Below are 17,500 nucleotides of genomic sequence, written 5' to 3' on the forward strand. Positions count from 1 at the left end.
ACAGACAATAAATACACATACTATACAACTACACAGACAATAAATACACATACTATACAACTACACAGACAATAAATACACATACTATACAACTACACAGACAATAAATACACATACTATACAACTACATACTGACAGACAATAAATACACATACTATACAACTACACAGACAATAAATACACATACTATACAACTACACAGACAATAAATACACATACTATACAACTACACAGACAATAAATACACATACTATACAACTACACAGACAATAAATACACATACTATACAACTACACAGACAATAAATACACATACTATACAACTACACAGACAATAAATACACATACTATACAACTAACAATAAATACACATACTATACAACAAAATAAAGATAGAACAGAAATAAGAAATAAGAATAAAAATAAAAATAAAAATGTACAGTATATCCACATGGGGGGGCTGGTCAGCATGGTGACAGACTGTGGTCTATAGATCTATATATATAGATATATCTATATATATATATAGATGGTGATGTGGGCTGGTCAGCATGGTGACAGACTGTGGTCTCTGCTGTTGTTGTACAGTCTGATGGCAGTGGGCACAAATGAGCGTCTGAAGCTCCGTCCTGCTCTTTGGTAGAATCAGCCGATGGCTGAAAGAGCTGCCCAGCTGCCACAGCTCCTCATGGAGAGGGTGAGAGGGATTGTCCAGGATGGCTCTGAGTTTGGCCTTCATCCTCCTCTCACCCACTGACTCCAGACTGTCCAGCTCCAGACCACCACAGAGCTGGCTCTCCTCACCAGCTTATTAAGTTTGTTGGCATCTCCAGTCCTGATGCCACCACCCCAGCACACCACAGCGAAGAAGAGGGCTGGTTACCACAGACTGGCTGGTTACCACAGACTGGTAGAAGAAGAGGGCGCTGGACTTACCACAGACTGGTAGAAGAAGAGGGGCACTGGTTACCACAGACTGGTAGAAGAAGAGGGCACTGGCTACCACAGACTGGTAGAAGAAGAGGGCGCTGGCTACCACAGACTGGTAGAAGAAGAAGAGGGCGCTGGTAGAAGAAGAAGACTGGTAGAAGAAGCTACCACAGACTGGTAGAAGAAGAGGGCACTGGTTACCACAGACTGGTAGAAGAAGAGGGCACTGGTTACCACAGACTGGTAGAAGAAGAGGGCACTGGCTACCACAGACTGGTAGAAGAAGAGGGCGCTGGCTACCACAGACTGGTAGAAGAAGAGGGCGCTGGCTACCACAGACTGGTAGAAGAAGAGGGCACTGGTTACCACAGACTGGTAGAAGAAGAGGGCACTGGTTACCACAGACTGGTAGAAGAAGAGGGCGCTGGCTACCACAGACTGGTAGAAGAAGAGGGCACTGGTTACCACAGACTGGTAGAAGAAGAGGGCACTGGTTACCACAGACTGGTAGAATGCCTTGAGCAGTTTATTGCACACATTGAAGGACCTCAGCCTCCTCAGGAAGAACAGCCTGCTCTGTCCTTTCCTGTAGAGGGCAGTGTTGTGTGTCCAGTCCAGTTTATTGTTGATCTGCACCCCAAGGTGCTTGTAGGACTCAACCCTCTCCACTTCCCCTCCCTGAATGAAAACAGGGACAGGGGGGCTTCTGTTCCTCTGGTAGTCCACCACAAGCTCCTTGGTCTTGCTGATGTTGAGCTTCAGGTGGTTGTTGCTGCACCATGTGATGAAGCTCTCAATCAGTCCTCTGTACTCCTCCTCGTTGTCCCTGGTGATACATCCAACAATGGAGTGTGTTTGGTGTAGTTTGGTGTGGTTTGGTGTGGTGTGGTTTGGTGCGGTTTAGTGTTGTTTGGTGTGTTTGGTGTTTAGTGTTGTTTTGTGCGGTTTAGTGTTGTTTGGTGTGGTTTGGAGTGGTTTAGTGTTGTTTGGTGTGGTTTAGTGTTGTGTTTGGTGGTTTGTGGTTTGTGGTGTCAGCAGTACTGTGGGCGTTGTAATGGACTGTTGTGGTGAAGAGGGAGATGAGCAGGAAGGCAAAGCTCTAAATTGAACAGTCCATCTACGTTCAGACCCTCTCCTACAGTCATGAACCTTGGGTGGTGGTAAATGGTAAATGGACTTGTATAGCGCCTTCCTAGTCTAGTCTACGACCACTCAGAGCACTTAAACACTCCATGTCCTTCACCCATTCATACACTGATGGCAGGAGCTCATCAGAATAACTAACATTCATACAACGGGAGCAATTTGGGGTTTGTCTTGCCCAAGGCCACATCCACCAGGACTGGAGGAGCCGGGGATTGAACCGCCTATCCTCACATTAAAGGACGACCGGCTCTACCTCTGATTTGTTGAAGTGATTTAAAGGTGAATTCAGGGTAAAAGCGGCTGAAATAGCGGTTCTTGGTTCTAGACCAGCGAAGTGTTGGTGCTGCTCTGGAGCCAGTTTTCCTGGCGGAGAGACGGTTCTTCGGCTGTCGAAACACAAAGTAAGTTTCTCTTTTGCTTCCTCAGAGAATTAGCTTAGCTCAGACTGCAGCCTGTTGTTTAACCTGTTGTTTCCTGGAACTCTGTATCTTCACCAATCCTCCAGCTTTGTGGTGATCTTCTGTCTCCACTGTGCAGTGAATGAAAGTCATCTGAAACACAGTCGCCTTCAGCGCTGACCTTTTCTCGTTTCTCTTTTTCTCACCTCAGATAAACAAACTCCTTCAGTATTAATATGAGCTAGAGCAGTAAAACTATTTGACTCGTTGTAGAGATTCTTACTAATCCATGTATGATGGCCTGGGAACTGTTTCAGTTTTCCTCCCTGTCAACACAACCTCTTTGTAATAATATTTTCAAAATATGCATGTGCGTGTTTGACAGTCTAACTGTATATCCGACTCTAATGTTCTCGGCTCTTAACCCGAAACATATCAAGGGCGTCAGGAGTGACACCTTAATCTGTGCTGACTCTGGGATCATAAAGGAAATGAAAACCAGACGCTTGAGGGCTGGAGAGAGGTGGCATTTCAACTAAAGAGGGCACAGTGACAGATCACTGACAGACTGATATAAATCTGAACTGCAGTACCTTTAATAATATAAAGGTTGGAATCTCAAAAATGCTAATTCTTTTCCTCTATGTGTTGGTTTGTTTTTGAGGAATGTTTCCGTGCCAATGGCTGCCCCAGTAGTTTTTATTTTACCCTAGGCCCATCGTTTCCTAGGAACCTTCTGGACTTCACACTTTCACTCCTGTCTCCTGTTCCAGACGCCCTCATTCACCTGTTCATCTGTTTTCACTTTTCCACATCAGCCCTCTCAGTAAATACATACCAGCACCCTCTCCACCAACCAGTTACATCCTATAATCTATGATCTTTACCTGATCCTGAAACCATGTTATGAACCAGTCATCAACCTCCGGTTCTTTAAAGTGAAGTCTATCTGAAGACTCCCTAAAGCTGCATTCTCTCTGCTGTCCACCAGGGGGCGACTCCTCTGGTTGTATAGAAGTCTATGAGAAAATGACTCTACTTCTCTCTTGATTTATTCCCTCAGTAAACATTGTAAACATGAGTTTATGGTCTCAATCTCTAGTTTCAAGTCTTCTTCAATACAGCATGATGTTCATTTAGTAAATGATGCTCCATTTAGAGTCAAACAGACCATAAAGCAGGGGATGCTTTAGGGCGGGGCTACACACTGATTGACAGGTCCACACCATGGTGGCGTCCGTTCTGGGAGTTGAACCTGTTTTCCTCAAGATGGCAATGCCTGGATAAAAAAGATGGCGTAGGCCAAAATGCCAAACTCAAGGCCTAACCGACCTCAAGCTGACTTCACCCTCTCCTTCATAAAGAGTTTTAAATCTTACGTAAAAATGTCAGTCTTTGGTTATCGTATATCAGGCTCAGTAATTAGCTGCTCCAAATTATTTTCTCACCTTTGCATGAATGCCAGGAGCTCAACAGAGCATTAATTATAGTTCACACTAGATTTTTGAAGTCCTTTCTTTCAGTTTTTAAATAGTAAAATCTCCCGACACGTCAGCATCCTAAAGATTTAGTAAAACCCTTTAAGCGTGGCAGGAAGTGAGAGGCAGGAGTCAGGAAGGAGGCCGAGGGTTAGCGGTTCCTGTCTCGATAAATGGAGTAGCGTTTACATCTCTGGAGCTCCGGTTTGTTGTCTTTGGCTCTGCCGCTGCTCTCCCTGCAGATATGAGTGGAAGCTCTGGGAGACGGAGCTGCTGACAATGCAGCGAGTGTCCCCGACTGACCAACGTGGACCCTGAGAAGTTATGTAACACGCTCATACCCTCACACATGTGGAGGCACAACATATAGAGGTCGGCCTTTAATTCAGCCTGCTGGCTGCTGAGCGAAACCAACTGCTCTCAGTTAACATTGATGAACTTCTGACTCTAAACATTAAAAGTACATTCAAGGATAGAATGAAACCAACAAACCCCAGTGAAGGAACACCATCCTAAATATTAACATAAATACAGTGTTTAGATGTTTTCTAGTTAAACTGCTGTACTTTTCTACTGTATTAAAGTGTCAATCCTTCTTCTCTCCCTGACAGGTTTCAAACTGACCTGTTTGGTATTCTGTCAGTGTCAAGCTCACTGATAAACACATTACATTTCCTGTGACCACTTCATAATAAAAGTCACTTAAATGCTTTTAATGTGAAGCTGCAGCAGGAAATGTTTGGTTTTCATTAGCACTAAACTAATACAGCATCGTTTCACTTCATATATAATTACTTCTATCATTTTAATAAGTGGGCCATCGGTTCAGCACCTCATTCAGAGACAGATATTATTTACATTTGATTTGATTGCACTTTAGAAACCCAGACATTCAGTTTGTTCAGGTTTCATGCATTCATTCACACTAAGTGAAGTAAATTTGATTTATAGAGCATATATATAATATAACGTAAATCTCCCCTCCAATGCATCGCTGCCTTTAGGTGGGGGGGGGGGGTTGACCCTGTGAGCTGTGTTGTTGGGGGCAGTAGCTCCTGGTTTGGACCCTGGAGCCACTGACCCTGCATGAATGGGCCATAAAGGAGTTGTAGTAACTGGCCCATAAAGGGGAGCCGGGGCCCCCTTCAGGAGCCAGACCTGCAGGTTGTTACAGTTTATGGCTGTTTGACACTAAAATGATGTCACTCACGGTTAGACTTTTTTGTTTTCTGTGACCATCTTGAGACTCTTCCTGGTTGCTTTGTGTCTCTTTGAGAGACATTTTGTAGGTGAAGGCCAGAGGGGCCCCTGACACTGTGGGCCCCTGGGCCTCCTCTGTAATCACTGAATGGTTAGTGGTCTTATGTTAAGTTTCAAGGTCTCATAAACCAGAGAGGTTTAGTGTTACAACTGTAAAACACTCATTATCTGACACTCAGTGGTTATTTTGCATGGAAACTCCTCAAGGACCCTAAGGGGCCCTGGACCACAGTTTGGAAAGCAGATGTCCACCTCACACTGCTGCTGTTTGTTTTAAACAGAACTAAATAATGCTTCAGGTAAACATGTAACATGAGAGGTCCATCACGTTTCCATCACTCATCCCTGTTTTCTAGAAGTGAGAGGTTTGTTTCAGCCTGTCCTCCGTGATGTGGCTCCCTCTGCTGTCCTGATCCTAAACCTGAAAGAACCTGGAATACTTCTAAACATCTCCCAGCTCACATCTCAGTTTGTCACTGCTGTTCAGTCAGACTGGCATTTTCTTCTGCCTCCTATTTAGATCTCATGTATACACTCATTGGCCACTTTATTAGGTAACCTACAGAGCTGCTCTTTACACAGGATAATCCTTCAATACATTACCGAGAACATACAAAGGGAGAAGCTACATACATGATAAAGTATAAAGGGGGAACATTTCATGAAAAGACAGACCCACAAAATACAACTCACAGACAACTGTATCCTTCCATCTGCCCATCTGTCCTTTTAATAAAGGGCGATTTATTCCCTCAGTAAACATTGTAAGCATGAGTTTATGGTCTCACAGACAGACTGGGAGCCTTGATTAATTAATGTAGATACGTTAATAAAACACAAAGAACAGCTGGATATTAGGTGGATTTAAACAGCTGCATATTACGCTTCACTCAACGCAACAACAATCTGTAAGTGTTTAAGATGTGGGGGTCTCAAAGCAAGTTATGGCATTTCTAAATGGTATTTTATGGGAAAAAATGGAAAAGAAAACTCATGATACAGTATTTCGGAAAATGATGCAAAAGTAAGTGATATTATAGTATGTCAAACATGTTGTGAAAAAAGTCTAGTAGTATAGAACCTCATAAAAATGTCATAGAATAGTATGGGGAAATGTTTTTTAAAAAGTAATTGTATAGTATGTTGAAAAATATCATGCAAAACAGTCATACTATCGTCTTTCCAGAAAATGTCATGGAAGAAGTCAATATGTTGAAAAGAGTCATAGTACAGTATGTCATAACAACAATCAAAGTATTTTATGTTGAAAAATGTAATTTAAAGTTATAAACATTATTTAAAATATGTGGAAAAAGTCAAAGTATAGTATGTTGACTGTAAAATGTCTCTGACATTAGTATTAGTCATAGTGTGGTATTATGAAAAATAAAAAAAGTCTTGAATAGTATGTCATGAAAAGACATAGTTTAGTTTGTCAAAAATTTGCTGAAAAAATGTCATATTATGGTGGTTTTTAAAAAGTTATCAAAAAAGAACAGAATAGCGTGGCAAAAAAAATGAAAAATATAGAATTATTAATAAAAGTCTTATTATAGCTTATAGTCATAGTATAGAATGATCAAATATGTCATTAAAAGATTTTATGGTATAGTGGGCTAAAAGAAAGTTATGAAAATTCATACTATGATAATAATGATCCGGGGATACAAAGAGGCTGTACTGGAGTCATAAAAAGTCCAGTACAGGATGAAAAATTTAAAAAATTGTCGTATTTTTTACTTTATCGAAAGATGATGTAATAGTATAGTATGTGGAAAAAATCATAAAAAAGTCATAGTATAGTATGATTAATTACAGATACAGGCAAACTTTATATGATATGTGATATTAGTACTTTTACTGTAGTAATGGCTCTGAATACATCTTCCACCACTTTATTTTACCACTGCTGCACATCGACACGTTTTAAATCAAAATCAGGTTGAGACACTTCAGCACGCTGGATTAAAAAACCACAACAAAACTTTTATTGGTCACGTTAATAAAATCATACTTTAAAATCAGCATGGTGGAAACGTACAGTTTGTTCAGGAACATCTTCACACCTTCACACGCTAAGAACATGCAGAGTCACCGGCCTCCACACAAAGCAGCACCTTTACCTGTGAGTGGAGACGTCTCTTTAAAGGATGGCGTTAAAAAATCATGTATATGTATTTATATATCTATGTGTGTGTGTTTAATAGATCAATTTCTCTGATGAGAATATATTCTTTTTCTTGCTGAACATTAAAAACTTCCCTACATTCAACTTTATTTGATTCATTTTTTTTTATAGGAATAACATGTATCTTGGCTTTTGTGGGATTTTATAGATTTGTAAAGTATGAATGAATAATCATCACAAATAAACACTTTATTATGACATGTTATGAGTTCACCAACATACTGAAGTTACTGTACACGAGTTACTGTGCTCTTCACAAAGCGCCCCATCAGTGACCCGGTCTGTCTCTGGGAGAGGTTAATAAGAAAAGACATTTAAATCAACACAAGTTCATTTTTCTATTTGTTGTAATAATAACCACAAATATTGGATTCTTTGTGGTGAGTTTCATTCAATAAATTGAATCTGTGCAACAAATAATTTAAATATTAAATATAAATGTTTTCATTTTAATAATCATTTATAAATCATTTAGTAAGGAAAGGGTTGCTGTTTGTCTAAATGTGCTGACGTACACCAACTTTTATGCATCCAGTTCTGCAGATTAATATTTAATGATTTTTGCTCAAATTTGATGCCTTCAGCATTTTCATTTTAGCAATAACAACATGAGAAGAAAACTGGGAAGTAAAACCCTTAAAGTAAAAAATAAGACAATAAATAATTAAAACTTTTGGATATAAATGATAAAACCACCTCCGTCTGCTTCATGTTGGAGACCCTGTTTCCACTCAGGTCAAAGGGATATGTCACTTTTCATATTGTACATTAACATCGTACATTACATCAAATATCTACAGATACTAATTCACATTTTCTTTAAAGTCTTTAAACATTTCCACCAGCTGTCAGTTAAAATAATGTAGAATTTTTAAATTCAGTGATATATCCCTTTAAAGCCTTTTTCTGTGCTAAATGTTACTTTCATTGTCATATATTGATTGCAAAAAGATTCATATATCTGAGTCATAAAAAGACAAACAACTTCTTTCTCAGGCCACATTATCATTTTTTTTTTTCATACATTTCATAAACTTTTATATGCATCATTTCATTCTGGACTCCTAAAGCGATATTTCACCAGGATGGAATTATTTATTTTCTTACATTTAAATTCAATAAACCTTTCTGTCACTTTGTTGTTCCTGCTTTTATTTTGAAGGCCTAAATGTTACAGTCCTGCTTCATTCTACCTGAGTGAAATATCGCTTTATGATTAAATACACATCTATTAAGTCGTTTAAGACAGAATAATGAAAAAAAGAGCTGAAATGTTTATACAATAGTGTTTCCAGGGCAACCGCTCTGAAATCACGTGACTGTTTACACCATGTGACCCACAGATATCGTGATGTTTCGTGACACTGCTGCGATGGCGCCGCCTCCACCGGCCCTCCAGCATTAACGTACATTCATCGAGTCTCTGAGTAGATGCTACTGCTGGGTGTGTGTGTGTGTGTGTGTGTGTGTGTGTGTGTGTGTGTGTGTGTGTGTGTGTGTGTGTGTGTGTGTGTGTGTGTGTGTGTGTGGGTAAACTCTTGTTTGGAGGTCGTGTCTCTACAGCGACCTTCTCTGGTTGTTCTCTGATGTTTGGTGATTGATGAGACTGAGCTCGGGGTCAAACCCTCTGCTCACGGCTGCTGAAGTGTCCTTGAGTAAAGCACTGGCCCAGTGCCAACGTCCTCCTGAAGCCTGGAGGCCTGATCGATGGGAGGACGTGGACGGGACGACTGGAGAGTTTTAGACTGCAGAGAAACAAAAGGACAGGACTACAGCCTGATGTTTGAACCAGGTGACAACCTCCAGTTCTGCAGAGTGAAGTCAAAGCTTCCTGTCTTAAAGCTGCATTCTCTCTGCTGTCCACCAGGGGGCGACTCCTCTGGTTGTATAGAAGTCTATGAGAAAATGACTCTACTTCTCTCTTGATTTATTCCCTCAGTAAACATTGTAAACATGAGTTTATGGTCTCAATCTCTAGTTTCAAGTCTTCTTCAATACAGCATGATGTTCATTTAGTAAATGATGCTCCATTTAGAGTCAAACAGACCATAAAGCAGGGGATGCTTTAGGGCGGGGCTACACACTGATTGACAGGTCCACACCAGAGACGTATACGGCGTCTCTACGTCACTCCTCCTCACTCCATATATGGTCACTTCCTGCTCACTGGTTGTGAAAAAAAAGACGAGATTGGAGGTGATTGTTAAACTATCTATTTAGTCGTTTTTGTCAAAACAGCTTCAATAAAAAAATGTAATGAAATGTTTGATTAATAAACCGTGTGTAAGTCTCTGCAAACATTCCTCTGATTTTATATAAACGGCTGTAAACACACATCTGCCGTCCTCTTTCTTTACCTTTTTTTGTTACGTCCCCGGCATCCCCTGGTAACCTGTGTTAAACTTCACAACGCTGTGAATTGTGGGTAATTTCCTCATAAAAAATCTGCAGAAAAGCAGACTAACAGAAAGCGTTGAGGAGAGGAATCTACAAGAGGTCACTGATCAGAAAAACAGAAACGTAGGTCGTGTTGTGAGTTAGAACACTGACATATTTGCTTTAATCTGCGCTTAAAGGGGCAGTGTGTCGTTTCTGGTGACATCTAGTGGTGAAGTGGCAGATTGCAAACAACTGAAACTTCCCCTGTTTTCCAAGTGTGTAGAACTACAGCAGTGAAACACACAAAAGGCCTCTCTAGAGCCAGTGTTTGGTTTGTCCCTCCTGTAGAAACATGGAGATAAAAGGCTCATTTTAAGGAAACGGAAACACAACGGTTCTTATTTCCAGGTGGTAATACACCAAGGAAAACATTATTTATATTCCGTTTCTGATATTAGATCCCTCCTAAATGCTACACACTTTACCTTTTACTATGTATCATGCATTTTCTTTAGAACAGAAGTTTTCAATCTGAGAGGATGTGCACCAAAACTGAGTCATAACTCAAATCTGAGTGCACATTAAACACAGACACATTATCTCCATGTTCACGTCAGAAACAGACGCTGCAGCCTGAGAATCCTCACCTTTAAAGTTCCTTCAGTATAAAAGTAATTCAGTGATAGTTATCAGTACATCCATGAGTTCACTACAAACAGCAGCTGCTAATAGATTATTCAGCATAACTATCAATGGGGACAACTTTCCAAAATGTAAAAAAAAACGAGGCTAAAAAGAATCAGGTCGGCGTCTCCGTCATCCCCTCGGCTCCATGTGGGTCTAAAACTCAGTGCAGGATTATTTCTAAAATAGGAGTGAGACCAAGAATAATAACGAGAGTAACAGACACTTTAATGTTTTATGTTACACGATCTATATTTTTTGGCATTAATGATCCTGGAACAGCTGACACTCCGTATCTCTAGATATTCTCAATATATAATCCTCTCAAAGAATAATCCTCAGAGGTGGAGCTCAGATCTCTTCAGGATGTGACGACCAGGTGAATCGACTCGTACGTCTACCTCTGTGCCAGGTTAATGAATAAATACACTTATCATATGCTGAAGCTTTTATTTGTCCGCTTTGTTCTTTGTTCTGATTACTCAGCTAAATTGTGTCCTCAGTCTGTCGTTTAAATAAAGCTTTGCTTCTTGGAAAACGTCCAGCTGTAGAAGACTTTTACTAAAAACGTGTCATTTGCTCCAACAAAGGACTTCAGTGTTTCCTCTCAGCTTCAATATTTATATATTTGAAGAGTTTATATCTCCGTCTCCTGTCGTGTCCTCACAAGGACTTTGACATCCGAGACCCTCTCCAGCATGCGTCCTCGGTATAAATAGACTCTTTCTCTGGTAACAGAGTCAGAATTAAGATTGATCTTCTGTTCGTGCCTCGACATTCAGACAAACAGAAACGTTCTTTACTTTATTTTCACGTCCTTCCTCTGTCTTTAAAGTCTGTTTGTGTATTTAATCCTGTGTTCAGTGTTGTTGATCGTATATTTATGGAGATTTGATGTGATACTACTTTCTCATTAATAGTTTACTTTAAAGGGGCAGTTCAACAAAATGACTAAATCTTAAATATCTGGGTTTACTGCCCATGTTTGGAGACATCTGTCTCTGATATAAGAACACATGTCTGTCCAGCATCGATGTCTTTCTCCTTTTTCCACAGAGCTATCCTGTGAACGGCTTCCATTTGAACTTCCTCTAAAGAAGAAATAACTTCATTAAAAATGCTTTCATTCACTGACATAAATCACTGGAATTCAACAGTAAATATGCAGTTTGAACCGGTTGCTTTTGCTTCATGTAAAGAACGGGCTTTGTATTTAGTGATTCTTTAAATCTGTATTTTAACAACAAAAGTTAATAGAAACAGTAGAAAGTATAAATTAGATCTACATGTTTTTTTATCATATTATATTAAACTAAATAATGTTTTGGGGAATTGGACTGTTGGTACCGAATAACTGGAAGCTTCATTCATAATACTGACGTTTAAATTCTGAATTTAACTTTTTTCTAGGCTACACTTTTATTGTCATATATTATAATACTAATAGTGTTATACTAATATATATATATATATATTAGTATAACACTATTAGTATAATTAGATTAAAGTGAGATAAGATGGAGACTGTAGGATCCAAACATTTCCAATGACTCCAGATGTCAACATTTATATGAAGTTTTTCATCCACCTAAATATTCTGCCTGGAAACACTGAAGACTTTAAAACATGTTCAGTAAAAAACTGCAACAAACTGATGGATAAAATCACCTTTAAGAGTTTCTGCTTGGTTCAGCCGCTCACTGAACTCCAGCACGTTATCAGTGGAATCAGGAAGAGAAGCTCTGCAGCTGTAAAGACTGAAACAGTTCTCCGATCATTCCTGGAGGAACAAATCCGTCTTTGATGAAGACAGATCGGTTTCATCTGCAGAGACTTTGAGCTGCTGCAGTTAAAATGAAGGTGAACGTCAGCTGGTTCGTGTGTCGTGGACATCAGGGACCTAAGTTTACGTCTACAGTTCTCTACAGAGAAGACTCATCAGATGTTCTTCTGTAGAACCGGAGAACAAACGGCAGGATGAACTTCAGCTATGAAACGCTGAAACAACTCCTTCATGTTCGGTTCTGTTTAAATGAAGATCCTGAGCTGAAACACCTTCTTTGATTCGGTTTCGGGGCGTCTGCGGTGAAAAGAATGGAAAGTGTTGTCTTTGTTTTGGAGCGTCAGAAGCATGAAGCTCAAACTATTAAAAAGCACGGAGAGTCTTTTCTTACCCAAGGACACGTCAGCAGAGACGGACTGCAGCGGGAATCGAACCGTAGAACAGCAGCGACTTCATTGTGCTCCTTCACATCTTTAACGGACAATCATGTCGCTTTTAATACAACATAAGCACAAATGATTTATTTCTCTGTGATGAATAAATTCATTTTTTTTATTGATTAGTCAATCGACAGAAAATGAATCTGCAACTATTTTGAAAATTGAGCATTTGTTAAGCTGATTTATCTTTTAAAGTCGAAAGTGAAAAAGAATCTGTTGGTTCCAGAAACTTGAATTTGAATATTTGATGCGTTATTTTCTTTTTGCTTTTGGTTAAAACAAAACAAACAATTGAATTTTAATTTTGAACAATTTTCTGGCATTTTACAAATCAAAGAATTAATCAATGATCACAATATCCTCAGTCGCAGCCCTAAAACCTTCTTAACATTCACTTCTATTCCTTGTTTTTAATTTATTGTATCTGTTCTTTATTGAAGCACAATGTTCCGTCTGTTGTTCTGCGGCTCAGCTTCTCTAAACAGAGTTCAGTTTATTAGTTTTCCAGCCGACAGAAATCATTTCTCAAACTATGACGAGGTTTTTAAACCCGTGTTGAGTATTTGGTTTCTGAGCATTTAGCTTTCGCTGGTCCTCTTAAAGTAGTATTTATATTTACAGTATATCTGTACTGCCAAACAAAGATGGGGTTCATATATAGTGTTAGTGTGTTTAGATGTCTCACAAGTACAGAGCAACAAACACATTTATGAGGACATTCCATGTGTGTGTGTGTGTGTGTGTGTGTGTGTGTGTGTGTGTGTGTGTGTGTGTGTGTGTGTGTGTGTGTGTGTGTGTGTGTGTGTGTGTGTGTGTGTGTGTGTGTGTGTGTGTGTGTGGCTACGTTAACCTTGGCTAATTGACTCACTATACAGACCTTAATACATTAGAATAGTAATATTTGCGTATACATCATATACAGTGTGTGTGTGTACTCATTAAGGCAGATTGTATCCTTACAGACAGAATGATAAATCTGTTTACATATAATACACATAATTAAAGTCATTAACGGTTCGTTACAGTCAGAACCAACAGCTCAGAGGAAACCTGGGTTCTGTTTGGTTTTTACACATTTAACGGACTGTTTCTGGAATCATGAGGTTTTCTATGACCACTGCTACTAGCATGTAGCATGTAGCATGTAGCATGTAGCATGGCAGCTAGTTTGAGAATGTCAGATGAATATGATCCTCATAGGACGGAGCTGCTGGACGTTCACTCACAGATGTTGGAAAGTGATGCTGATAATAAACAGGAGGAGACATTTAAGGAGACGTTGGGTTTGTGACACCATGACTTCTGGTTTGTTTGATTCATTCATTTATTGAACGTGCTGATGTTCACGCCTTCACTTCACGGGGCGTTTAGTTTTGTCACTTTCAGAATGAAGCATCTTCAAACACAACAGAAAGCATCTTCAAACACAACAGAAAAAACTAACTAAACTCAACTAAACTCAACTAAACTCAAAACTCTCAACTCAACTCAACTCAACTCAACTCAACTCAACTCAACTAAACTAAACTCGGTGGAGACGTCCCTGTGATAAAAACAAAGACGCCCTGACAAAATCTCTTCATCTCTCGTGTCGAGGAAATCATTATTACGGACTAACAAACCAGGTGAGAAGCTGAAGCAATGCTTTCTGGGTAATGTGTGTCATCTCTCAGCAGTGACTTGTGTCTCCATCTAGCTCCGCCTCCTTTTTATAGAACTTTGTCCTTCTGGTGAATTAAATCTGATCCATCTGCTGAACATGTAAACAAATAACAATTTTAAAGGGTTTAAGTTTGAAAATATATAAATATTCAGTAGTTATGATATATATATATATATATATATATATATTTTTTTATTTTTTCACCGTTTCCAGAAGACCTGGTGTTTTATCTTCTTTCCTGTTTTTATTGTTGGTAAATAAAAACATCTCTCTGGTGTCAAAATGTTTCCTCCGTTTATTGATTTAAATAGTTCAGAAGCATCACTTTCCTCTAAATGACCGTTATAGATCTACTGATATCAGATATTATTTATGGTGACTTCATGTGCTTTTTAATGTGAAACTCTGATTCATATATTAGAATAGACGACCGTTCACCTCCACCAATGTGCTCTCTGTCCACCGCAACATACCTGTCCTCTACCGGATCAATCCGTCCGTTATGGGGACGACCAATGTCCCAGAAACGTCTTCATCACATGAACGTCTTCATGAACGTCTTCATGATCACATGAACGTCTCCATGAACGTCTTCATCACATGAACGTCTCTCGTCTCCGTCACATGAACGTCTCCGTCACATGATCGCTGTTTTGAAGCTGCTCCAGCAGAGAGCCTTTGTGCTCAACATGTGCTTCTCCCGTCAGCACACATGAAGGCGGGTCTGCACCATTGTGCATCTCACTCAGAGGAGGCAGCCTGAATATCAGTTGACTCCATCTGCAGCAGCTGAGGAAGAAGAAGATGATGAAGCAGCAGCAGCAGGATGAGGAAGAGGAGGATGAGGATTCCTGCTGGGTCCTGGTTCTGGTCCTGGTTTGGCGTCCCTGCTCAGACCTGGCTGTACGTTATTCCGTGTCTCTGGACACTCCACCAAAAACTCCTCCCCTCCATCCTCGCCTCCTCCTCCTCCTCCTCCTCCTCCTCCTCCTCCTCCTCCTCCAGCCTCCCCGGTCGCCAGCTGCTTCATCCTCAGGTTGATGGAGCCGTAAGTCCTCTTTGGCCGGACGAACGCTGCCCGGCGCCGGTGCATCTCGCCGCGGCAGATGGACACCATGAGCAGGACGGACAGGAACATCCCCCCAGGGTCAGCAGGCCCAGGCCTGCGATGATGCACTTGTCGAGGTGAGAGCCCAGCCGGGCGTAATACATCTCCAGCTTCTCCATCTGCCGGGCCGACACCGAGTCCGGGTCCACTTTGGCCTCCCGGGGGATGGTGTAGGCGATGACCACCAGCACGATGCCGCTCACCAGGAACACCAGCGCGAAGATGAAGCCGTAGTCCGCCGAGTGGTCATCGGACGGGTGGAACTCCCGGAAGTCCTGCCCGTCCTCCTGACCTCCTCCTCCTCCTCCTCCTCCCTCCTCTTCATCGTACGACTGAGGAGAGAGCTCCTGATGCTCCTGAGACAGAGAGGACCCCGAGACAAAGTACAGAAGACAAATGAGAGTAAGCCAATAATGAACCAACAATGATGAAGACAAAGAAACACAAAGAAAAAGGGAAGAAGACAAACGAGAAAGAACCAATAACAAAGAAGACATGGACGATGAAGATAAAGACAGAAGAAGAAAAGTATTTTAAATGACTAAAAACTAGAATGATGCAGAACCACCAACCAGAACTGATACTGGTTCAATCAATGGAACAGTTTTATGGATTAATATTAAAGTATTATTGTTCCTGTTGGTGTATTTAAACGTTGGTATATTTAAACGTATTATCAGGCTGCTCTAATAGGTCTCTTAGATCTTTACAGTTGATCCAGAATGCTGCAGCACGTGTTCTAACAAAAACTAAGAAAAGAGATCATATTACTCCAGTATTAGCTTCTCTGCACTGGCTCCCTGTTAAATCAAGAATAGAATTTAAAAATTTCTACTCACCTACAAAGCTCTAACTGGCCAGGCACCGTCTTATCTTAAGGAACTTATAGTTCCATATTACCCAACTAGAGAGCTGCGCTCAATCAATGCAGGGTTACTTGTGGTTCCTAGAGTATATAAAAGTAGGATGGGAGCCAGAGCCTTCAGTTATCAGGCTCCTCTTCTGTGGAACCAGGTTCCAGTTTCAGTCCGGGGGCAGACACACTCACACTTAAGACCTTCCTTTTTGATAGAGCAGGCTTTAAGGTTTATAGTTAGGACTTTTTATAGTTAGGACATAGTTAGGAGGTTCAGGTTTATAGTTAGGACTTCAGGTTTATAGTTAGGACTGGTTCAGGTTTATAGTTAGGGCTGGTTCAGGTTTATAGTTAGGGCTGGTTCAGGTTTATAGTTAGGGCTGGTTCAGGTTTATAGTTAGGACTGGTTCAGGTTCTCCTTGGTCCAGCCCCTAGATATGCTGCTATATGCCTAGACAGCTGGGGTTTACTACCTAGGATACACTGAGCTCCTCTCTCCTCTTAGGACTGGTTCTCCCTCCATCTTTATGTATTAATCTCCTATTTATGCACATTACTGATTTTGCTTCTTCCCCGGAGTTCTTGTGCTTTCTTCTTGTGCTTTCTCGCCGCAGGTTCCCAGGAATCGGGGTTATATTTGGACTGTCATCGTGCCACCTACTGAGGCCCTGCTGACACCCACTACTACTACCACTATCATTATTAGTCACATTACTATTATTATTGCCTGTACTATTACGCTTATTGACTTGCTTCTACCCTGGAGTCTTTGTGCTTTCTCGCTTCGCAGGCTTCTATAAATCGTGGCTGTACCTGGACCGTGGTCGTGCATCCTGCTACGGCCCTGCTGACACCGACTGCTACCACCATTATTATTACTAGTCACATTACTATTACTATTACCTGTACCATTAAGCATTTTAGCTTTACTTCCACCCTGAAGCCCTTTTGCTTTCTCGTTCTGCAGGTTTCCATGAATCGTTGTGGTACCTGGACCGTAGTCGTGCCTCCTGCTGTGAGCCGACTGACACCCACTGCTACTTCCATTATTATTATTAATCACATTACTATCCCTATTTTCATAATTATAATTCTACTGTAATAATTGCTGCTGTTATTATAAGTAGTCTTATTATATGAATCATTTATGTCATATACATTGAATGTGTTGTATCTCTGTTATGCTGC

General features: G+C 40.6%; 1 protein-coding gene across 1 annotated transcript in view; it reads right to left on the reverse strand.

Annotated features, from left to right (window-relative positions):
* Window positions 1–15,114: 15,114 nt before the first annotated feature.
* tmem74b (transmembrane protein 74B) overlaps window positions 15,115–17,500 on the reverse strand; it is a 2,733-nt gene continuing 347 nt past the window's right edge. The window contains 2 exon segments of the mRNA XM_054616086.1: window positions 15,115–15,494; window positions 15,497–15,812. Of these exon segments, the coding sequence (XP_054472061.1) occupies window positions 15,115–15,494; window positions 15,497–15,812 (696 nt within the window).

Source organism: Anoplopoma fimbria, chromosome 17 (assembly GCF_027596085.1).
Source record: "Anoplopoma fimbria isolate UVic2021 breed Golden Eagle Sablefish chromosome 17, Afim_UVic_2022, whole genome shotgun sequence".
Taxonomy (NCBI): Eukaryota; Metazoa; Chordata; class Actinopteri; order Perciformes; family Anoplopomatidae; genus Anoplopoma; species Anoplopoma fimbria.